Genomic DNA, 22,982 nt, shown 5'->3' with positions numbered 1-22,982 from the left:
TCCTCGCACAGGAACCCACCTTTGTAGGACCCCCTGAGACCCTCCTACTACTACTACTTACCTCCTGTGGCTCAGCAAAGCTTTTCAGGGCCTCCAAAAAAAGGTCTTTGAGGACCAGGCTGGAAGAGGCAGCTGCTTCCTTCAGCTGATGCCTGATGGTCGAACGGTCCATCGGCTGAAGACCAGGTGGGCTCTTAAGAAACTGGGGGCAAGGTAGGGAAGAAAGCAGCAGTGTGAGTGCATGCATGTGTGTGTGTGTGTGAGCTAGGGGGGAATCAAAAGGGTAGGGGGCTTGCCTGGGAGGGCCACCACCAGGCAAGTGAAAGGGGCATACCCTGGTGCTGAGCTGGAAGCCAGGAGCATCACAGCCTCTCTACCCCCCAACAGGACCCCAACCTGAGACCCCACAGCAGGGAGCTGAATGAGGGAGCTCTCCTGGCCCCCCCAGAAGCAGACAAACGGGAGGGGACACTGCCTCTGGGGATGTGGGTGTAACCTCAGTGCCCATCATTATTTTCCCCAATGGCTGGCAATGTGGGATGGACCCGCTCTCCAGTAAGGGGCTAAAAGGCCCGCCCTACAGGGGGTCCCTTCGGCAGTGTTCCCAACCATGGACTCTGTGAGGACATCCCTTCCTTCTCTCTCTGCTGAATGTCCTACCACTCAGCCTCATTGGTGCTCCACAATGCTAGATAACTGTGCAGCGGGGAGAGAATGACGCCCATCCCCACATTCTCCATAGCCTACTGAAACAGCCCCCAAGCATTGTGCCTTCTCTTCATCCTGCTTTGAAATCCTTTTGGGTTTTCACCCTTCGCAACAACCCAGGGTCACCTAGCTTCTCTTCTCACTTCAGAGATGGCCCAGAGCTGTCAATCCTCCAGAGGGAGAAGGTCCCCCGAAGCCTCCCCTGGCTCTGCCTTCTGTGAGTGCCAGCCTTTGCCCAAGAGGGAGGCCATGCCAACTGCATCCGGAGCCTGGCTGAAGGAGACCCGTGGGGACTCTGTGTGTGGGCCAGCTCCTTTCTGCGCATGGCAGAAGCCCACCTGGGGTTGCTGAGGCAGTCTCTGGCTCCCATGGCTCCCTCAGCCCCCTGAAGGGTGTCTTACCTCTGCCATGAGGGCCATGGCCATCTTCTCTTTCTTGCTATCCGTGCCACAGTTGAGAATATGGATAGCCTGGGAACGGACCCCTGGTATCTGTGGACTATCGCACTCTTTCATAGCCCTGAGGGTGGCAGAAAATCAAAGGAGGTCCCACTTGGTCATCCTGCTGACCCTTGGCAGCAGAAAGACTGGACAGTGGGGATGACAAGAGGGGCCACACAGAGCTCCCTGGGCAGCTGGGATGGAGAGACCCCTAGCCTCCTTTTCCTGTACCCCTTTCCTTTTCCTTTGAAGGCACAAGGGGCCACCAGCTGCTCTCAGTCCAGTCAGGGAGGATGGGGGGAAAACACACCCAAAATACAGATCTCTCTCTCTCCCGTGCTCTTGTTTGCTGGCTGCATGCAGAGCTTTCTGGACAAGAGGGCTTATGCCATGCCTGGGGAGCAGGATCCAGGTTGAAGCTATACATACCTGGCCAGCAGGTGGGTGCTCTGGAAGAAATTCCCCGGAGTGCCCAGCATCATCCAGCCCTCCTGGACCTGGACGCGGGCGAAGACGGCCCAATCCTTGGCCACCAAGAAGAGGCCCTTCACAATCTCCACCGATTTGCTGGGGAAAGAGAAGGAGGAGACCATCAAGGTTGCATCAGGCCAGCAGATGCCCCACCAGCCTGCTTGACCCTCGAGGCGCTTCCAACCCGGGCATCCCCAGGGAGATGTGTGTGTCTCTCTGTGTGTGTCTGTGTGTGTCAGCAGAGGCAGGACCATGGGCAAGGAACTGTGCACTCTGGAGAAGTGAAGGTGCATGATGGGGCAGAGGGCCCAGAGCCCCTGCCCAGCATTTCAGCCTGGCACTACTCCTGAGCATGGGCTCTCCTCCCGGATGAGTGTCTCTTGGGGTCACCCTCCAGCTGAGCCGCTGCCCTGGCTCTGCTCATGCCTGGGGGACTGTGGCTGTGGCTGGTTTCCAGAGGGGTCCTGAACCTTCCTTCCTTCCACCCCTTGGTTGGCACCTCCAGAAAGTGAAAGCATTGTGGTCCTACCTCATAAACTCTTTCTTCCTGACTTGTAAGGCTTTGGGCAAAGCCAGCTGTTGCACATACTCCACCTGCCTCAGCACTGGGATGAAGAATTGATGGTGCATCTCCATCATGGCTGTATTGTAGTGCAAGATCCCGAAGGATTCGTAGATGACATTCATGGCCTGGAATTGAGGAGGAGGAAAGGAGAGATGTGGCTCTTGTGCATGGAGCACTTGCACACTCATTCTCAGGCCATTCCACAACTGAGCCACCAGCAACAGTCTGCCGATGAATACAGTCAACTGCATGGATGGCCAGCCACGATTTCCAAAGGAAACCATGAATGAAGAGCACCAACAGAAGAGTCCAGCCAATCTCTGTTGACAGCAGAAAAAGATGCCAGCTCTTCTGCCATAAATATAGAAAAAACAAATGTAATTACAGAAAATACAACAAGAAAGGAGGAAATTGAGATAAAAGAAATGACGGGTTTCAATGTAACCCAAAAAGCAAGATATTTAGGTATAATAATAATGAACAAACTTAATTCAAAACAATTATGAAAAAGGTGGGAAGAGATAAAGAAAGATATGAAAGAATAGAGGAAGTTAAGATTATCCCTAAAGGGGAGGATCTCAGCTGTGAAAATGACTTTGATTCCAACATTATTATTTTTCTTTTGACAATTCCTGAAATTAAAAATGATAAACATTTCACAGAATGGCAAAGACAAATCTCTGAATATATCTGGGAGGGAAAAAAGCCAAGAATCAAACAAAATTATATGCAGGATCCCGTGGAAAGAGGAGGGTTGGCTGTACCAAACGTAGGACTATATTATGAGGCCAGTGCATTGGAATTGTTGAGTACATGGATGAAAGTGAAAGAAAAGAAATTACTGAAATTAGAAGGACATGATCTTAGATTCGGTTTTCATGCGTATTTTATGTTGACAGCAGCTAGAATGATTTATGCCAGATAAAGGAAAATAGAGACAAAAATTAAAATTGATGAATGGATAAATAAATGATTAGAAATGATGGAAATTGACATCATTTCAAAAAGATGGACAGAAAACAAAAAAGAAAGTCCAAAATTAGAAGAAAAGGAAAATTTTGATACAAAAAATCTGGGAGAAACTTGATGATTTTATAAGAGAAAAATGGCCAAACATACAAAAAAAATTAAAAGATACTTAAGAAAGTAGGTAATAGTTGGATAAATGAATTTGTAGCAGTTAAGAATATATGTAAATAATGCTGAAAAGAGGTTGAAGAAGATGGAAAACGGTGAAGAAATCAAAATCAAAAGAAATATTATATCAGATAAGCAGAAGGAACTGGAAAATGAAACAGGAAAAGGTTTGCCATGCAGGAACTCTCCATCAAAGCATCCCTAACAGAGGGCCATCTAGCCTCTGTTTAAAGACCTCCAAAGAAGGAGACTCTGCCACACTCCAAGGCAGTCTCTTCCACTGTCTAACAGCTCTTACTGTCAGGAATTGGTCTTGAGGAGGAATCGCTTTTCATGTTTGTATCGAGTCTCTGGAGCTGCAGAAAATAAGTTTGCTCCATCCTCAGTATGACATCCCTTCAAATCTCTAAACAGGGCTCTCCTATCACCTCTTAATCTTCTCTTCCCCAGGCTAAACACCCCCAGCTCCCCAAATTTCCCCTCATAGGGCTTGGTGGTTTCCAAACCTCTCAGCATTTGGGTCGCCCCCCCCCCTGCCCCCCTCTGGACACAGGTCCAGCTTCTCAACATCCTTCTTGAATTGTGATGCCTAGGACTGGACACAGGATTTTTCCAGATGAGGCCTGACTAAAATAGAATAGAATGGCACTATTACTTCCCTTGATCTAGACCAGTGATTCCCAAACTCTGCCATTCCCAGAATCCCAGACCATTGGCCACGATGGCTGAGGCTTCTGGGAGCTGCAGTCCAAAAACACCTGGAGGACCAGGTGCTAATTAGCTTACTTGCTGTTCACCGCTATGATCTTTGGAATAGTGGTATATAAATAAAACAAATTATTAATTAATTAAATTGGGAATCACTGGTCTAGACACTGTTATTCCATTGATGCAACCTAGAACTGCACTGGCTTTTTTTAGATGGTCTACTGAGACACCTAGATCCCTTTCGCAGGCACAGTTGTCAAGCCAGGTGTCCCCATGATGTATCTGTGCATTTCATTTTTACTGCCTAAATGTACTTTGCATTTCTCCCTGTTGAAGGCATTTTGTTAGCGTTGACCTAGCTTTCTAGTTCACATCATTTTGAGTTTTGAACCTTTCTTCTGGGGTATCAGCTACTCCTCCTAATTTGGTCTCTTCTGCAAATTTGATTAAGCGTGCCTTCTATTCTGTCACCCAAGTCATTGATACAGATGTTGACTAGCAAACTGTGCCCAGGACAGACCCTTGTGTTCCCCACTGGTCACTTCTTTCCCAGATGAAGAAGAGCCATTGCTGAGCAACCTTTGAGTTGCATTGTCCACATTTTACAAGCTTGTTTGCAAGGATATCATGGGGAACCTCGTTGTCGGCCTTATGGAGATCAAGATACACCACATCCACAACATTCCCTTCAATAACCAAGCTTGTGACTCTATCCAAAAAAGGATTTTGGATTAGATTGGCACATCTTATTTTTGAGAAACCTACGCTGATTTGTAGTAATAATAATAATAATAATAATAATAATAACAGGACTTTTTTTCCTCTGCACACACAGATGGCCTGTTTAATGATCTGCTCTAGAAGGGTGGCAGATGGGGAGAATGATGGGAGTTGGACACTTAAGTTGTGAATCCCCACAATGGAAAATTGCCAAAGGGCACTCCCTCTGGCACCCACATGATAGCAATCTGATGGGGCTTGTAGTACCTCAGGACTACCGTCCCCTCAAGTTGAATGCACCACCGTCCTCCTCCAATCTCATCCCCTCCCGGCCAGAGTCATGGAAGGCATGTGGGAAGTTCCTTTTATCCATAGAAAAGGAACCTCCCACATGCCTTCCATGTCTCTGGGCAGTGAGGAAGCACCCCAAGCAGGTTGTGAGCCCCAAACACCAGAGCCTGGGCAATGGGCAAGCAGTCGCTCAGGCTCGGCCAGAACCAGGCTGATGCCCGGCCACTTACTGCCAGGGATGTGGTGACGTCCTCCTCATTGCTCTTGCAGAGGTCCTTGACCTGGAGACTCTCCAACAAGATGCGCAAAACTTGCTTGGCCACCTGGGGACCAGAAGCCATCGCTGTCCAGAGTTCCCTGGCCTGCCTACAAAGTCAAAAAAAGGCAGCTAGAAGTCGTCAGGGTTCAGTAGCAAGTCTTCCCTCCAGCCACTGCCCGACAGTGGCCTAAAGACCTCAGGAGGACAGTCCGGCACCCATACCTGTTCACAGGTAAGGAGAAGGAGAGGCAGCTGTGCACAACTTTCTCCAAGTGGTGGGGCAGCAGGTATCCCAAGACCTTCAGCGCCAGCTTCCGGACCCAGTGGGTGTTTGGGTGGATCTGCAGGCAGGTGTAGATGGCGACTACCACCTCCTTAATCTGGGCAGGAGAGAAGGAATGGAGGTGGTGAAGGACCTGGAGGTAGAGGGGAGGATGCTGGGGCCTGGGGGGGCAGGGGGGCTCTGACTGACTTTACAACACTCACACTTTCTGGCTTGCTCTAACCTGCAGCCATTTACTAGTCCCCTCTCGTTCTTCCATTAAACCATGTATTGAACATGTTCAGATCATGGCAAGTAAAGCTACGCTAATGCTTTACAATAAAAGGCTTGTTTATTTCATTGCTAGACCATAAGAAAGGGCAGGTGGGCATGAGACAGGCTGTTGTTCAGCACCTCCTTGGCAGAAGGATCATTGTGCCTTCTCTCACCCGAGGGCTGTTTTCAGAACCAGAGGCAATACAGAATCAGTGTGTAGGAAATAAATAGTATAGGACACAGCACACCAAATCAACCAGTCGGGCCAGTGCTGCCACATGATCTCAGGCCAGGCAAGAGTTGCTGATATTCCCCTGTGCCGAATGGCCACAACCTCTCTGGGCAATGGGAGCTCAGCTGTGTAGGTCACGGTAGAGGGCTGGCTAACCCAGTGGCACTTGTTAGCCATAGAGACACTTTGGGAGCCCAAAGAGACCTTTCCACACCAGTCTGCCAACCCATCCGAAGCAGACCAAGAGTTGGGCTCTTCTCTTCCCTTTCTTCCCTAGACACCTCCTGGACCAGCCACTCCCACTCTTTCTGGCCCTCAACCCCTTGTCTGCCCAGCATCGCCATTTGGATGGGCTGGCACTCTGCCCTCAGGGAAACCTTTGCCAAGCAGACTGGCCGTACTGGTCCCTGTGAGATGGAGAGGAAGCATGGAGGGCAGGCCAGATGGAGCTATGGCTGGTTCTCCTGTGGAGGCTCAGGAACCCCCTTGGCTCTCACCACTTGCTCAGTTTGGCAGGGGAGGCCATGGGGGGAATAAAGACCCTCTCTAACTTTGGCACTCCCTCCTTGGTGGAGGTCCTGTCACTTGGCTGGGTGGGTAGAATGGGGTGAGGTGGGGTGGTTGGAAAGAAATGTCTCCTCCTGTGCTGAGAGAGCCAAGATCTTTCCTTGCGCCTTTGGCCATGGAGGCTGGCCCAGGAGGCTGAGAAGGAAATCTAGTTCCTCCTCAGGGGGGTCCCAGCCCACCAAGGCAGGCAAGAGTTTGGGGCCGAAGGCAGCAGCTGAAAAGCTCTCACCCGTTCGACCTTCCTGGCATGGTTTTGGAGGATGGCCTGGAGGACCTCCTCAAAGTCACCCTGCATTCCTGCGTTGGAGCTTGGGAGGCTGCTCAGAATAGCAAGCAAGAGGCTGGTGAGCTGCATGGAGAATAGGGGATCCTCTGGGCCCTGCAGCAACAAAGATCAGGTGCAATGGTTAGACATGACGGCTGTTTCTGCTGCTCAGAGGGCAGGTCCTCTGGGCCCCCAGCTGAAAGGGAGAAGCCCCCCAGTCCCAGTCCGAAGGAAGGAATTGTCCAGGAGCCCTTGGAGACAGGAGGCCAGTAGAAGAAGGGGAGACCAGAAACACATGGCCCCCAAAGTGCCAGGAAGGACCCCTTCCCCTTCCTCTGGGGAACCAAGAGAGGAGATTCTGGCTTGTTGGAGAAGGAGGAGATCTGAAGGTCCAGCGAGGGCCACAGGGCCAGCCCACAATGGCCAGGGGGAGGCTGGACCTTCCTTGCTCCCGGGAACATCCTGCTCCTGCCAACACTCCCAAACCCACCCTACACCCTGCCAGGGCTGGTCCTGGCAGACCTCAGCCACCCTCCCTCCATCCCGGCCAGCCTGAGTACCTCAACGATGCACCAGTGGCTGTCCTCCCCCTTGTCCTTCTGGGATCTCCTCCTGGCAGCCCACCTCAAGCGCTTCCTCTTCCTCTTTGGCGGCTCCGCTGCAAGGAGAGAAATGGAGCAGAGCTCAATGGCAATAGCAGTTTCCTTCATATCGCCTAAGAAGTCTCTAAGCAGTTTGCAACTGTAAGCTAATTGCCCCCAACAAGCTGGTCCTCATTTGAGCGCCCTCCTCGGAAGGATGCAAGCCTGAGTCGACCCTGAGTCCCTGGCTGGTACTGAACTTGCAACCTTATGGTTTGTGAGTGAGTGGCTGCAATACAGGTATTTAACCACTGCACCACCAGGGCTCTACAGGTCAGTTGCTTCTGCCCATTCTTTGGGGATCGGGGAGAGGGACCCCAGCCGTGAAAGGCAGCATACTGTGCAAAGGGCCTTTGACAGGGGCAGAGGTGTTTGGGGGCAGATGAGGTTGGGCTGGGCTAGTGAGAGGAGCCATGAAGTAGATGCTGTGATGAGGGGATCATGCCATGGGCACCAGGGCACAGAAAAATGCAACTCATAGGAGGGCAAGGCTTGGATGCCCAATGTTATTATTCTGGCTTCTCTCACAAAAAGAGAGTCCCCCGGTTCCCTTGCGCTCACCCTTCTGGCTGAACATGAGTTTGTAGAGGCAGCTGACTGCCTGGGCGGCTGAGGTACAAATGGTATCTTCTGGATCCGTGGCCCGAGCAAGCAGAAGGGCGATGAGGTGGGTCAGCTGGCCAAACTCCAGAGAGAACTGAAGAAATCCAAAGGGAAGAGAGGGATCCTTTCTCTCGGCCCCGCATCACCCCCTCAGATCCCCATGTGGCCCTTGGACACCCAGCAAACGGCACAGATGGATCTTCTTTGTTATTTATTTAGACCCTTTTCTAAATGCCATTTTTCTCCCAAAAAGGGAGCCAAGGTGGCTGACAAATCAAAACTTTAAAAAATATATACAATAAAAATTTTAAAACAATGAAAAGCATCAAATGAAAAAGTACACTCAGCCCTCCACATCCAAGGCATATAAACAGCAAAGTCAAGGTTTGCTTTTTAAAATGTACAGATCTTTTTAAATGTTTTCAAACTGTGGGTGGCTGAATCCGTATTTGTGGCTTATTCAACCATCCTCAGTTTGAAAACATTTAAATACAACACACATACACACATAGGAATTTCAAAAATGAAACCTTGATTTTGCCGTTTTATATAAAGAATATGCAGATTATCAGGCGGGGGGAGAAGGGAGTAAAAGGCATATTCCTGGCATAATCGCGGGGTTACACTGAAGATTTTCAGATGATGTTGCGCTCATCCAGTATAACCGTGAAGATCCAGGAGCGCTGCAGCAACAAACCACTCCCAGGACTTCCCTGTGAATGATTTCTTGGTGGAGCATTCCTGGATCTTCACGGGATAAGTCCTGGATGAGCGTGCTATGTCTGAAAAGCTTCAACACAATCACACAATTATGCCAGGAGTATGCCTTTTACTCCCGGCTTTTTCCCCCCGTCTGATAATCTCCTATGTCATTCTGTGTAAGGGGATTTCAGCATCCACAGATTATGGTGTATCCACAGGAGATTCTGGAACCAAATGCCAGCAGATAACCCAGGGCTCACTGTATAAAAATTACTGTCTGAATAAAAGCATTTTTGCTTGCCGGTGGAAGGAAAAGCAAAGAAGGGACCAGCCTGGCCTCCCACGGAAGGGTGTTCTCAGGGGTGGGAGCAGCCTCCGAGAAAGCCCCATCTCCCATATCTTCACCAAGTGAGACTGCAATGGCGGTGGGACTTAGAGGTAGCCTTCCTGTGAAGAATTTAGGGCTCTGCTGAAACTTGAGCATCCAGGCTCAGAGTTGAGTCCAGGAGGAAAACACCCAAGCTGCAAGCCTGAGATTTCAGTGGGAGTGTGACCCCACCCAGCACAAGTGAGTCCTTGTTTCTTCCACAGGGAAACCTGGGGAAGCCCAGGTGAGGCTGTGAGGGTGGGCAGGGCCAGGATGTGCCCAAGGTCTCCAAGGGGCCAGATCCAGGGAGGAATGGCTCCCAGGGAGATCCCCACATGGCCCTGCGGCCCAGGCCTCCTTGACAGCAGAAATGCCCGAGTCTCAAAAGGTGAGGCAGCCCCTAATGCTCCGGCTCTGCTCCTCCTGCCTCCCCTTGAGTCGGAAAAACCACACGCAGGGCCCTGGCTCCCTACGTAACGGGAGAAGAATAAAAGGAGACAACACATAAATCAGCATTGTAAAAATATAAAATAAAAATAGTTTGAAGGCTTGGCTGGATGCTCTGATAGTACTGCTCTGTTGGATTGGGTCCAGTGAGCCAGGGCTGCTCAAGGAAAGAGAAGGCCCATTGGGGCCCCAGGGGCTACTCACATCCAAGTTGAAGTTGCTGACCAGAAATTTAAGCAGCGTCGTGGCTGACTCAACCGCATTCTCCCGCACGTGATGTACCTCCGATTCTATCCATGGTTCCATCAGCTATAAAACAAAGAGCAAACCTGTCTGGACAGTCGGGAACTAGTTGCCCTGGGAGGCCCCAAGCAGACCACGACCCTCCTCAGCTGAACTCCTGCCAAGCTCACATGTCTCCACATGGATGTGGCTTACATCCAAATGAAAGAGCAGCTGAGACGTTCCTCTGCAAGTCATGGAAGTGGCTGATGAAGCAGCCTGGATCAACAGGATCGGGGCTGGCATGCATGGGACCTCTTTCTGCCCCCAGATCCCTTCAACTACCCTTTTTCTTTTGCAGTTTCCAGAAAGGAACACCTCCCGCCCCTTCTTCATGCTCACCTCCAACATGAGCACCAGGTCAAACTTGTTTAGATCTTCTAACAACAATCTCTGAAGCATCAATTTGAACGCGTCCATAGTCTGGCAGTATAGGGCCTGAAGCAGAGAGAGGCAGCCAGGCTCAGCATCCCTCAGCCAGAAGAGGGGCTGGTGAGTCTGGGCCAGGTGAGGAGGTCAAGAGGAAGGCAGCAGCCAAGGCTCGGCCAGGCCTCACTCACCTGCCCAATCCCCAGCCCTTCTGCTAGCGCACAGCGCACAGCCCCATAGCCAACATATGGCTGAGTGAGAGTCCAGGAGGAGAAGGAGGAGGGTACATGGAGATCTGAGGGATGATGCCTCCTGTTCTCCTGGCTGTGAAATCGGAGCCAGATGCTACCGAGGCATCTCTCCCTCTCTCCACTTCTGGCTACAAATTGTCCTTATGGAGTGTGGAATGGTTGTGAAATCGATGGTTGTTTGCATCCTGTCTCAACAAAGGACGCTGTAGCTGATGGCACCAAAAGCCACTGACACCCTCCCGCTCTCCGCTTCCTGGCACAGACTATGTGCCATGGCGGCCAAATACATCTCTGTCCCATAACTGGCCCACAAACCCAAGACCTTTATATCCATAAACATAGCCCAATGTGATCAAGGCAATGCCCAAACAGGGGGGAAAGAAAATCCATGGCCACAAATAGGTATCAATGGTTCCATGATCCAAAAGACCTGAGACCAAGGACAGAAGCAGATATTCATGCATATATTCTTTTCCCTATGATAATCATGCATCGTCCTGTCTCTACACAGCCATAGTGTTACTAACTAGCAGGTCACATTTGTGGAGCATGCATGCTAAACAGGTCACATACTAACATCTCATAATGATCCTGTATTCATAGAATCATAGAATCGTAGAGTTGGAAGAGACCACAAGGGCCATCCAGTCCAACCCCATTCTGCCATGCAGGAAATCCCAGTCAAAGCAACCCCGACAGATGGCCATCCAGCCTCTGCTTAAAGACCTCCAAAGACAGAGACTCCACCAAACTCCGAGGGATGAGTGTGTTCCACTGTCGAACAGCCCTTACTGTCAGCAAGTTCTTCCTAATGTTGAGGTGGAATCTCTTTAGCTTGCATCCATTGTTCCTGGTCCTGTTTTCTGGGGCAGCAGAAAACAAGCTTGCTCCCTCCTCAACATGACATCCCTTCAAATATTTAAACAGGGCTATCATATAACCTCTTAACCTTCTTTTCTCCAGGCTAAACATCCCCAGCTCCCTTAGTCGTTCCTCATAGGGCATGGTTTCCAGACTCTTCATCATTTTAGTCGTCCTCCTTTGGACACATGGCTCCAGTTTTTCAACATCCTTTTTGAATTGCTTTGTCCAGAACTGGACACAATGTTCCAGGTGGGGCCTGACCAGAACAGAATAGAGTGGCACCATTACTTCCCTTGATTTAGACACGATACATTTATTGATGCAGCCTAAAATTGCATTGGCCTTGTTAGCTTGGAGGTCTTTCCTTGGAGGTCTTTAAACAGAGGCTGGATGGCCATCGTAGTGTAGGCTTTGATTGAGAGTTCCTGCATGGCAGAACGGGGTTGGACTGGATGACCCTTGTGGCTGCTTCCAACTCTGCGATTCTATAATTCTATGAACTACGAACATGCTTTTTACAAAACTATGTTGTGAAAGGCAACTCTGGTCTTGGGAGGGATGCCTGAGGCGAAGGGCTCACTTTGGCGCTGTCCTCGTTCAAGCTGTCAAGCAGGTCCAGATTAAAGATGCTGCGGACGGCGGCATGGAGGAAGCGGGACTTTCTCTCTGGCTCCAGGGGAGGCTTCAGTTTGCTGCCAAAAGAGGAGAAGCCCACCGAGGTGAGGAAGGGGTGACTGGGGGAAGTCAGCCATGGCAGCAGCAGCGAGACCCCTATGTCACCAGCCTCCCACCCGGGCCAGAAGAGACCTTTCCTTCCCTTGCCTCTCCTTACATGTGACGCAGGCAAATCCATTCTGTTTCTGCTTTAGGACTTCTCCAGAGTCCCTTCAGGATAAACTGTTCTTGTTCTCCTGGTCCCCTGTTCATCTTGCCCTCCTGTGCCTTTGGCCATTTTTGTCTCTCGGGGGAGTTGGGGAAAGATGGCTGTGCTCCCCGCTTTGGGATGCTTATAATCCTTGGCTCCGGCTGCCTGTTGTGCGGAGCGTGTGTGCAGGACTCCAGGAAGAAGCCCCAACTGATCTCTCCCCAAGAGGATCCCACCCATCCGGAGCGGGCCTTTTTGCCTCCCTCCCGGCGACCCCCATCATGCGCAGTACCTGAGCTCTGTCATGATGAGCATTGCGTCCTGGCACATCCTGTCATCCAGTGTGCAGCTGGGCTCTTCTTCTAGAGCAAACTGCCAGGCAACACAGAAACAGAGGAGACGTGAGCAGGGCCCATGGGGCACCATCTTGTACCTGCCATGGGCACCCTGGTGCCAGGTGAGGCTGGGCAGGTGCTCTCACCAGCCTCTAAGTGGCAGGTGCTGGAAGGTGCTGGAAGGTTCCCTCCAAAGGAGGAATGGGCTCCCCCAGCCCCCTCAATGTCCATCTGGCAGCCTACATGGCCTCCAAGATAGGCCCTGCTCCTTCCTTCCTTCCTTCCTTCCTTCCTTCCTTCCTTCCTTCCTTTATATTAAGTAGATTCTGCTTCTGAAGACATGCACTTCCTTCCCACCCTCAGACCCAAAAGTGGGCAAGGGGTCTGTAGTTTAGTATTAGCAGCAGAGCTGAGCTTGTGAAAGATGGGCCAAAAGGAATGTTTGGAGGCCAGGTGGGGGGCATCATAGTTGCCCCCTTCACCCCACAAGGTCCATCTGTCTGTCCGTCTGTCTTTCCTTCCTTCCTGCCTGCCTGCCACTGCCTCAGGTTAGTCAGGAATTTTCTCAGAGGAAGGACAGAACCCACCTGGGCCACAGACAGAGGGACGCTGGAGGTGGGTGGAAAAGCAAAGTCCCTTCTCCCGTGGGCATGTTTGTGCTGGAAGGGGTTCCATTGCCCTACTCTGATGGCTCCCAAGGAGGGCTTTCTAGTTCTCTCTTGGCCTAAGAAGTGCTTTACCCTGGAAGGCAGCCTAAGGGGGAGTCAGCCTCACGGGAGCAGCCTTGGAAGCCTTTCCTTCCATAAACTTACCCACCTGCCCACCCGTCCGCCCTGTGAGGTGGCTCAGGGACCGTCCAAGATACTCTGGAAGAGCTGTGGCTGAGCTTGTTTGGCCAAGCGGTGGGAATGGCCAGCTCTCCCCGCCTCCTTGATGCCAACCCTTGGTCACTCGATCCCAGCCGGACAGCCTGCCACTTGAACCTCTCCTCTCCAGTACCCCCTGTATGCCCAGCACAAGCAGAGACAACTTACAGTCAGGCAATCCACCAGCGGCCCTTTCATGAGCAGCTCAAGGCTTTGGGCTTTGCCTGTGACAACAATAGCCTCCAGAAGCATCAGGACAACCACCAGGAAGGTCCTCTTCAGGTTCTTGTCCTAAACCCAACCCAGAGGAGAGAAGGAGTCGTGAGAACAACCCCCGTGCCCCGGACCCAGCTCTTCCTCAACCGCCTATTTCCGTGGACCTACCTGGGGTCAGCTGTCTCTCATTAACAGTAGCCAAGGCTAGCTTAAAAAATACTGGCCAGAGTAAATCCCGGTGGGACTGGGGACGGAGGGACGGTGGGGAGGGAGCCCCTCATGCTCAAGGTTCACACCGGGAGGCAAAAGTATTCCAGCCAAGCCTTTTGTCTTTCCAAAGTCTACCCATATACACCCCTCTTGTTCCCTCTGAGAAAGAGATAAACCCTGGCAGCTTTAGGGATGACCTCCACAAGCTAAGGGCATGGGTCCTCTTTGGGAGCAAGGAAGGTCTGGGGTCAACTACAGGGGTCCCTCAGGGCAAAGGCCCAAAGGCTGAACATACCAGTGGACTGGCCCCGAGGACTGTAATCATTTTGGACGCGATTGCATCTGTCACTGGCAGCACCTGTTCTCCGATACTCAGGGCCACATGCCCATAACAAAAGAGTAGCGTGCCCAATAGTAGGCCCTGTGGGAAAAGACAGACCATGTAGCTGAGAGCCTGCAGGAGCCAACAAGGCATTGAGGCCTATTCCTCTGTTTCTAGCTTGATGCTGCCTACTCATTCCTGTACTACTATCTCTTGACTTATTCTGTGCTGCATTTCCCCTATCTTGTCCTCTGCTCCATTATCTTCAGGTTGAGCACCTTTTCTGAGAAGACTGAGGCAAAGAAGGTGTTGAGTAGTTCTGCCTTTTCTCTGTCCCCTATTATTAGCATTTTGCCATCTTCTCCGCACAGTGGCCCTGCCATTTCCTTCTTCTTCCTTTTGCTAAGCCCTTAACCTCTCTAGCAAGCCTGAGTTCATTCTGCACTTTAGCTTTTCTGACTTGACACCTACACATGCCTGCTATTTCTTTGAATTCCCCTTTGGTGATTTCCCCAATTTTCCATTTCTTATACATGCTCCGTTTAAAGGTTAGGTCACTTGAAAGTTCCTTAGTCATCCATCCTGGTTTCTTGAGACACCTCCCATTTTTCTTCCTCACTGGAACTGTTTGAAATTGTGCCTTCAGTATCTCCCTTTTGTGAAACTCCCATCCATCTTGAATTCACTTCTCCTTTAGTATTCCTGACCACAGGATCATCCTCAATACTTCTCTAAGTTTACTGAACTCCGGTCTCCTAAAGTCTGGAATGCATTTCTGACTATGCTTGGCTTTTCCTTTCCACTGTATTACAAACTCCAGGAGAACATGGTCACTCACACTAAGGATCCCACCACTTGCACCCCATTAACCAAGTCATCCCTGTTGGTTAGGATCAGATCTAAAATAGCTGACCCCCTTGTTGCCTCTTCCACCTTTTGGACCATGAAATTGTCTTTGAGGCAAGTGAAGAATTTGCTAGACCTTGAGGATTTTGCTGAGTTAGACTTCCAGCAAATATCAGGATAGTTGAAGTCACCCATCACTACTACATCTCTCCTTTCTAAGTGTGTGGTCATGTGTTCTAGAAAGGCATCGTCCAATTCCTCCATCTGACTTGGGGGTCTGGAGTAGACCCCCACAATAACACCCCTGTTGTTTCTGTCCCCTTAAATTCAGCTTAACTGGGTCTATAGTTGTCTAGAGAGCTCCTGGCTACTAGCTCCTTCCGGAGGCAAGTCTCTGACTCACTTCCTCTGAGCAAAAGTCCCCACAAGCCCCTTAAGGAAGAAAGTGAAAAGAAAAAGTGAAACATTAAAGGAGAGCCCCTCCAACACTGTTCCCAGGTCACCTTTTCCTCTGCTCTCCAAAACAGGAGAAAGGCAATGTCTAGGAGTTAAGGTGATGGAGGTGAGAAGAAGAGGACCTGAGAAGCAAATCCAGCAAAGTGATTGCTTCAGAGGGAGGGAAGGATGCATTTCCAAAATCATACCTGGATGTCGTCCTCCTTGTTCTCCAGTGCTTTCTCACTGAAGTCCTCCAATACTTTGAGAACATCTTGAAGGTGCCGAGTGGCTGCAAGTCCAAGAGCAGACGCTATCCCCTAGGAAGAACCAGGCAAATGAAAGACGTGAGGCTCGACTCTGTTTCCCTCTGGTTAAAGGTCAAGGGCATGATCCCCATTTGGAGAAAGGGACCCACATCTTTCACTGAGGGATGGGACAGCCTCTCCCTCCAGTAACATCTCATCTGGATCATCTCACCCTTGAAAAGGAAATAATGGAAGGAACTCCTTTGGACAGAGAAAAAGCAGAACTGTGAAACCGAAGGCTTTCATGGCCGGTGTCTGTAGTTTTCAGTGGGTTTTCTGGGCTGTGTGGCTGTGTTTTGGAAGAATTTAGTCCTGATATTTCACCTGCATCTGTGGCTGGCATCTTCAGAGCCAGCTGTGGGCAGGTCTATATAGGGACTACTAAAGGCAGCATCCAAACACAAATCCAAGAATATGAGAGACACTGCAGACTGAGCCATCGGCAGCAGCAGAACACATCATAAACCAACCTGGGCATAGAATGCTATTTGGAAACACTGAAAGTCTGGACCATGCCAACAACTCCCAGGTCAGAATGCATAGAGAGGCCATTGAAAACCACAAACACCTGGACAACTTCAACAGGAGAGAAGAAACACTGAAAGTAAGCAACGTCTGGCTACCAGTCCTGAAGAACACCAAAATCAAGACTCAATCTGGGCAAATGAACACCATCCAGGGCCAGGAGGGTTAGACTGGATGGCCTTTGGGGTCTCTTCCAACAAAGGAGATGCTGCTCCTTTGGAAGTGGAAGATGCTGCTGGCTTGGAGAGTGGTGGTTTCTCCTTCCTTGGAGGTTTTTAAACAAAGCTGGATGGCCATCTTCCCAGGCAAGGCTTGGACTGTCTGTTCTGCATGGCAAAATGGAGTTGGACTGAATAGGGCTCTTTTCGGACTCTTGGATTCTATGATCTGTCATTCTCTGCCAAAGGCATCATGACTTCTTGACTGAAGCAGAGGCAAGCAGGAGAATGTGGGGTCTCCCTGTCTCCTTGAAGATGTCTCCATTCACACCATGTGCCTGGCAAAGGGACTCTGGCCCATGAAGATACCACCGACAGGTGGAGTTGTTGGTCATTTTGATACCACATGACTCCCTTCTGGGTCTGGCGCAAGGGAAAAAACACAGCCCCTCTCTCATTCAAGCCTCCTCCATTTCTTGAAAGGTGCTTTGGACATAGTACCACAAAGTACAGAGAGAGAGAGAGAGAGAGAAAGAGAGAGAGAGGCAGACAGACAGACAGATATAAAGACATCCCTATCGACCCCCTTTACCATGTACCCCTCCTAGAACCTGGGACTCCCTGGAAGATGTCCAGCTCCTCTCCTCTGGGTCTTTCCGCTTGCTCTGTTCCCACAGACCCCCTCCCAGCTCATGATTCCAGGCCCCATTATCCCCGAGAGCCCTCTTTCTCCTCCTCCTCTGAACCCCACTCTGAGGGCCCAGATGGGGAAGGGGTGGCTTTGGCGGTCAAGAGGAACAGCCTCAACTCCTCATCCTAGAGAAACATGGCCGTGTTGACGCACCTTTACTTCCAAAGGCCCCTTGTAAGCCAAGGACAGGATGGTATGGAGATGTTCCTGGACGAGCTGAGAGTCATTTGAGGCACGGAGGATGGACCCATAGTATTCGTAGAGGGAGACCTGGGGAGAATGAGAGGAAGGGCCGCCTGATGCAAAGAGACAGTGGTGTTGTGGACCCCAAGGTTTGACTGGATGCCTGTGGTTGATTTCCATCCAACAGATGCTGCTCCAACATGGCAGGCAAGCCAATGGGTGGAGAGACGCCCTCCACATTTCCAAGGCCAGGCAGAGGTTCGCCACCGGATGTCCCTCCGTCTCCCATGCCCCACTGTGCCATACTGTGACGTGATGGGCAAGGTAAGATAGCTCTGGGGCAGAAATATGTACATTGACTCACCTTCGTGAGATGTTGGTTTTCAGCGATAGAAGGCGGGAACATCCTGTGAACGGTTTGGCTTTCCTTCTCTCGCTCTGTCAGGCAGGATATGCTAAAAGAAATTGCCTGTGGCCACCGCTACAGGGAGCCAACCCCCTTTGGAAGCCTCAGCTGATAAAATAGCTTGGTGAACTATATCAAAACTATAACAATATAACATGGCAGCGCCCAACATGGCCAACACTGCAGAATCTGGATAATATAAAGAACAGTTAAGAGAATAACAGGGTGAGAAGTTAAGTGCCAGGAGAGATGTACCAGTCTAAGGGAGGGAAGGATGTTCCTGCCTTCTTTCGCTAAAAACCAACATCTCACGAAGGTGAGTCAATGTACATTTTTCCAGCGATAGAAGGCGGGACCATCCTGTGAACGGGATATACTAAAGCTCCCTATTTCAGGGTGGGCAATAACTCCGGGCTAACGGGAAACTACAGCCTGTAGTACCCTTCTCCCAAATGCAGCTTCAGAAGACTGGAAGGAATCTAATCTATAGTGTCGAACAAATGTGGATGTCGACGACCAAGTGGCTGCCCTACATATTTCAGCTAGTGAAGCATTTGTGGATAAAGCAGCTGAAGTCGAAGCGCTCCTTGCAGAGTGGGCATAAACTGGACCTGTCGGAGAGGAACCTGATAAGGAGTGGCATGTTGAGATACAGGATCGAATCCATCTCGATAGGGTGGAGATAGAAGCCTTTTTCCTCTTGAATTTTTGTGGAAATTAACAAAGAGACTATCGGACATACGAAAGTCTTGTGTCCTCTTTATGTATATCATTAGAGCTCTTCGAACGTCGAGTGTATGCCATGTCCTTTCTAAATCTTTTTTAGGGTGAGGACAAAAGGAGGGTAATATGATGTCTTGAGTCCTGTGGAATACGGAGTTAACCTTGGTGATAAAGGAGGGATCTAATCGTAAGAGTACCGAGTCCTCTCTGAAAACACACAGCTCTTGACGATTGGATAGCGCTCCTATTTCTGACACTCTTTTTGCAGATGTGATGGCGATGAGGAATAGGACCTTCCAAGTGAGATGTTTTATATCTGTAGATTTTAGAGGTTCAAATGGAGGTTTGGTGAGCGCTGACAGGACTGTGTGGAGATCCCAATTGGGATAATGATGAACCATGGGAGGTGTGATGAGGGAGGCGGCCCTCAAAAACCTTCTGACGTAGAAGTTGTTAGAGAGCTTGGACGATTGTTTTTGAGGTAGGACTGAGGTTATGGCAGAAACCTGTCGTTTTAGGGTGTTTGGTTTGAGGCCCTTGTTTAGTCCATCCTGAAGGTATAACAACAGGGAATTGACCGTCGGTAAGATAGATGGCATCTTTTTGACCTTACACCATCGGGCAAAGGCTTTATAGGAATATTCATATATCTTTGTGGTGGAGGGCCGCCTAGCCTTTATGATTGTCTCTGCCACCTCTGCTGGAAGGCCATCCTGTATCATGTTCTGGCGTTCAATTTCCACAGATGAAGATTGAGCCATTGAGGATCTGGATGATAAAATTGACCTTGTGATAGAAGGTCTGGACCAGGGGTAGGCAACCTGCGGCCCGCGGGCCGGATGCGGCCCGGCGAGGCCTTGGGACCGGCCCCAGCCCGGTCCTGCCACCGATTGCAGCCGGGGCCTTTGGGGGGCAATTGTCTATAGAAGCCTCAGAAACATGCATTTATATTAACATTTTTAAAAAAATCAGCAAATTTTTTTGCGTGTCCTTCATTTTTTTAAAAAAAAGTGTCTTCCATTTGAAAATTGTCCTACATTTGTCCTGGTTTATTTATATATTTATTTTTTTAAAAAAATCATTTAATTATTTATTTTTTGGCTTCGGCCCCCCAGTTGTCTGAGGGACAGCAACCCGGCCCCCGGCTCAAAAAGATTGCCTACCCCTGGTCTGGACGGATCGGAAGTTGGAGGACTCTATGTGACATGGCTTGCGGTCGTACCATTGAGACTTGTTGGATCTGGTGTCCTGGGATCGAAAGGAGGAGGAATTGTTCTTGAATGGGCGAAAGGAACTTTGGCCTTGGCGAGATGACCGTCTATCGTCTTGACTCTTTAGTAAAGATGGGAGAGCCTTTTTCTTGTCCTTAGTTTTGATGAGGACAGGGTCGAGGGCATCACCGAATAGCTTTTGTCCGCTAAAGGGAGCCATGGTCAGGTTTTGTTTAGACTTGGCGTCCACTAGCCAGTTCTTTAACCATAACTGTCTCCTAACAGGTATGGACGCAGCTTGAGCCCTGGCACTCAGTTGGATAACATCTAGAGACGCATCGGCTGAGAAGGCGAGAACCTTGAGTAGTTTATTTATTCCATGTCAGAGTTTGATATTGCCTCTGGGTATATCTTGAATGATATCTTTGGCCCATATGAAGGCTGCTCTAGAAAGAATTGAAATTGCTGAAGAGGCTCTAATGGCCAGTGATGATGCTTCAAAAGATTTTCTAAGTGATGAATCTGCCCTCTTGTCTTCAGGGATTTTTAAAACCTCGTCACCATCTTTAGAATAAATGGCAGACGAAACTAGCTGAGACACAGGAGCATCTACAACTGGGACCTGAAGTTTGGACATCACATGTTGAGGTAAGTTATAATACTTTTTAAAAGCTTGTGGACTGGGCCTAGCAGTGGCTGGCTTTGACCATTCTTCTCTTACCACCTTCATGAACTCTGATGTAAAAGGAACTTCAGGGGTAGAAGGACCTGGCTTAGGGAAAGATTCTCCTTTTCCCTGTGGAAGGTCAGTGTCTTGTGGTCGAGGGGCAGGTGTAGGTTCAGATAGCTCTAAGGCTCTGATGGCTTTTTTGAGCAGTATTTGGAAATCATCAGGAACAAACAGTCTAGCAGATGATGCTGGTGAAAAGGAGTCATCCTCTTGGGCTTCATCAGATAGCTCATGTAAGGATCATTCACATTCCTCTCCTGGAGTAGGAAGGGAGCCAACAATATCTGCCTCATCCTCCTCAAGGGAGGAGTGGGACAGTAGGATTGATTTGGCCTTTTTGGCTTTGGATGTTTGGCCAGTGTTTGGAAGGAGCACTCTTAAGTTTTTCCCACCTTTGGGAAGTTGGCGCCTAAATGGGGCTTGTCTTGGTGCAAACTTACCCCTTTCTGAGGGAGGGATGGAGTCCAGGGACGAGCGGGGAACAAGGGAGGAAGGAGGAGAGGGCACTGACTTGGAGGGGGCCCCTAGAACCGTGGGCAAGCGGGGGCGGGAGGGGTCTTCCTCATGGGAAGAAAGGGGGTCTGATGGTGGAGGAGCGACCAGGGTCCCCTGTGGATGGCCTGCTAAAGCAGCTGCCTGCATAGAAATAAGGGAGGCAATAAGGGTGGTAAGCTCTGGAGGCAGAGGCTGTAGGGAAGGGCCTGGCTGTGCAGGGATGTTATTCACGCCTGCATCCTCCTTTATACGATCCGTTGCTTGGTCCCAATCCCGGGAGAGAAGCGCACGGTGGGGCTCTGCTTGGTGCGGAGACGAGGGTTCTCCCTCCTCCGACCTGGCCCTTTTGTCCCTGGGGTGGCTGGTCTCTTCATCCTCCAGGCTGGAGGAACGAATGGAGCGTTTGCGAGGGGCAACCAGGGACTCTCCAGACATGCCTGGGCTGTCTTCTCCATTCCCTGCCCCAGACATGGCAGTCTCCCAGCAGCTCAAGAGTTAGAGCGAGAGGGAGTAGAAGAAGGTGAGGAATAGAGGAGTAAAGGCTAAAAGCCAAGGCAAAGGTTTTCTGTTTTTTGAAAGCAGGAGAGAGCTAGAAGAAAGACGTCTGAGCAGAACAAGGCAGGAAACGAAACTGAGGCTTCCAAAGGGGTTGGCTCCCTCTAGCAGAGGCCACAGGCAATTTCTTTCAGCATATCCTGCCTGACAGAGGCCTGTTACAGACTGCCAAAATAAAGCTGCTTTGGGTCTCTTTGGAGGTATGCGATTTAAATGATGCATGGTTCCTAAGAGTCCGGAGGTTGCGCCAAAGCCCCACTCCATTCCTAAGCACTGGAGTGCAGCTTTGGTGCAGCTTCCGGATTCTTCGGATGCATGCATCATTTAAACAGCATACCTCCAAAGAGACGCGAAGCAGCTTTATTTTGGCAGTCTGTAACAGGCCAGAGCGAGAGAAGAAAAGCCAAACCGTTCACAGGATGGTCCCACCTTCCATCGCTGAAAATACAGAGATGGAATACTGATCTATGGACGAGGTATTCCTAAATGGAGGAAGCTGAGGGAAGAGCAGTTCCTCCCAGGATCCTGACAGGCTGGCCTTCATCCCGTTGGTCAGTTTCAGTGGACATTGGCCTAAGAATGGAGACTCAATGCAGAGATCAACACCATCCATCCAATGAGACTACCCTGGCTGGAAGAGCCAGAGTGCCACTATGGGCAGAGTGTGGGACTAGGACTCTGGATACCAGGGTCTGAATCCCCGCTTGGCCATGGAAATTGGCTGACTTTAGGCAAGTTTCACTCTCCAGTCTTAGGGGAAGGCAAAGGAAACTCCCCTTGAAATAAACTGGGCTAGAATAGGATCACTATATTAGAAGCAGCATGATGGAGTGGTCCAGTTGCTGGACCGGCACTCCCCACTCAGCCATGGAACTCCCTGGCAGACCCCAGGCAAGTTACCCTCTCTCAGCCTCAGAGGAAAGCTGTGCTCGCCCTCCCCAATGAGCATCCAGCCGCTTCCACCGATCACCTTTTCCAGGTCCCGGCGGTTGTACTCCTCTGCCAGTTCCTCTTGGTCTCCTCTCCTCTGGGTCTCCTCAATGATGCCTATGAGACGTCTCTTCACAGCCTGTAAGGAAAGACAGGAAGACACTGGTGGGCCAATGGCAGAGACGGCCAGCCCCAGCAGAAGTAAATGAAGCCCAGAGCACCAAGGGGACACATGGCCCTCAGAGGGTGGCTCAGGACAAGGAAAGGCAGCCAGACTGAATTGGAAAGAGGGACTCCTGGAGCAGAACCACATGTGTGCCGATTCCCTGACTGGACCCCACTCCCTTTCTTTCATGGTGGGCTCAGGCTTTGGTGGGGCATCCAGACCAAGCCCTCCCACCCACCAGACACACTCTGCTGGCAGGACCAAGGCCAGGGTGCCAGAGGCAGAGATCTGACCCTTTTCTCACACCTTGGCCAGGGATCGGGGCCACCGCCCCCACCCCACCCCCAGCAACCTTTGGGGATAGCATGGGGTGATCTAG

The 22,982-nt window shown here is 50.4% G+C and overlaps 1 protein-coding gene across 1 annotated transcript in view; it reads right to left on the bottom strand.

The window, feature by feature from the left end:
* The window catches only part of LOC149308465 (maestro heat-like repeat family member 5), a 30,921-nt gene that overhangs the window by 6,589 nt on the left and 1,350 nt on the right, over positions 1 to 22,982 (bottom strand). The window contains exons 4-21 of the mRNA XM_089536881.1: positions 22,478 to 22,576; positions 17,358 to 17,474; positions 15,732 to 15,842; positions 14,215 to 14,340; positions 13,662 to 13,784; positions 12,585 to 12,664; positions 12,008 to 12,119; positions 10,286 to 10,381; positions 9,866 to 9,970; positions 8,104 to 8,239; positions 7,462 to 7,559; positions 6,866 to 7,015; positions 5,522 to 5,679; positions 5,271 to 5,406; positions 2,149 to 2,309; positions 1,578 to 1,715; positions 1,110 to 1,227; positions 62 to 202 (exon numbers count right to left, since the gene is read on the bottom strand). Of these exons, the coding sequence (XP_089393007.1) occupies positions 62 to 202; positions 1,110 to 1,227; positions 1,578 to 1,715; positions 2,149 to 2,309; positions 5,271 to 5,406; positions 5,522 to 5,679; positions 6,866 to 7,015; positions 7,462 to 7,559; positions 8,104 to 8,239; positions 9,866 to 9,970; positions 10,286 to 10,381; positions 12,008 to 12,119; positions 12,585 to 12,664; positions 13,662 to 13,784; positions 14,215 to 14,340; positions 15,732 to 15,842; positions 17,358 to 17,474; positions 22,478 to 22,576 (2,205 nt within the window). The remainder of the gene's footprint in view (positions 1 to 61; positions 203 to 1,109; positions 1,228 to 1,577; positions 1,716 to 2,148; positions 2,310 to 5,270; positions 5,407 to 5,521; positions 5,680 to 6,865; positions 7,016 to 7,461; positions 7,560 to 8,103; positions 8,240 to 9,865; positions 9,971 to 10,285; positions 10,382 to 12,007; positions 12,120 to 12,584; positions 12,665 to 13,661; positions 13,785 to 14,214; positions 14,341 to 15,731; positions 15,843 to 17,357; positions 17,475 to 22,477; positions 22,577 to 22,982) is intronic.

The sequence above is a fragment of the Sceloporus occidentalis genome, unplaced genomic scaffold, assembly GCF_023333645.1.
Source record: "Sceloporus occidentalis isolate IW3139 unplaced genomic scaffold, rSceOcc1.0.p SCAF_8, whole genome shotgun sequence".
Lineage (NCBI taxonomy): Eukaryota > Metazoa > Chordata > Lepidosauria > Squamata > Phrynosomatidae > Sceloporus > Sceloporus occidentalis.
This window is presented reverse-complemented; position numbering and strand designations above follow the sequence as displayed.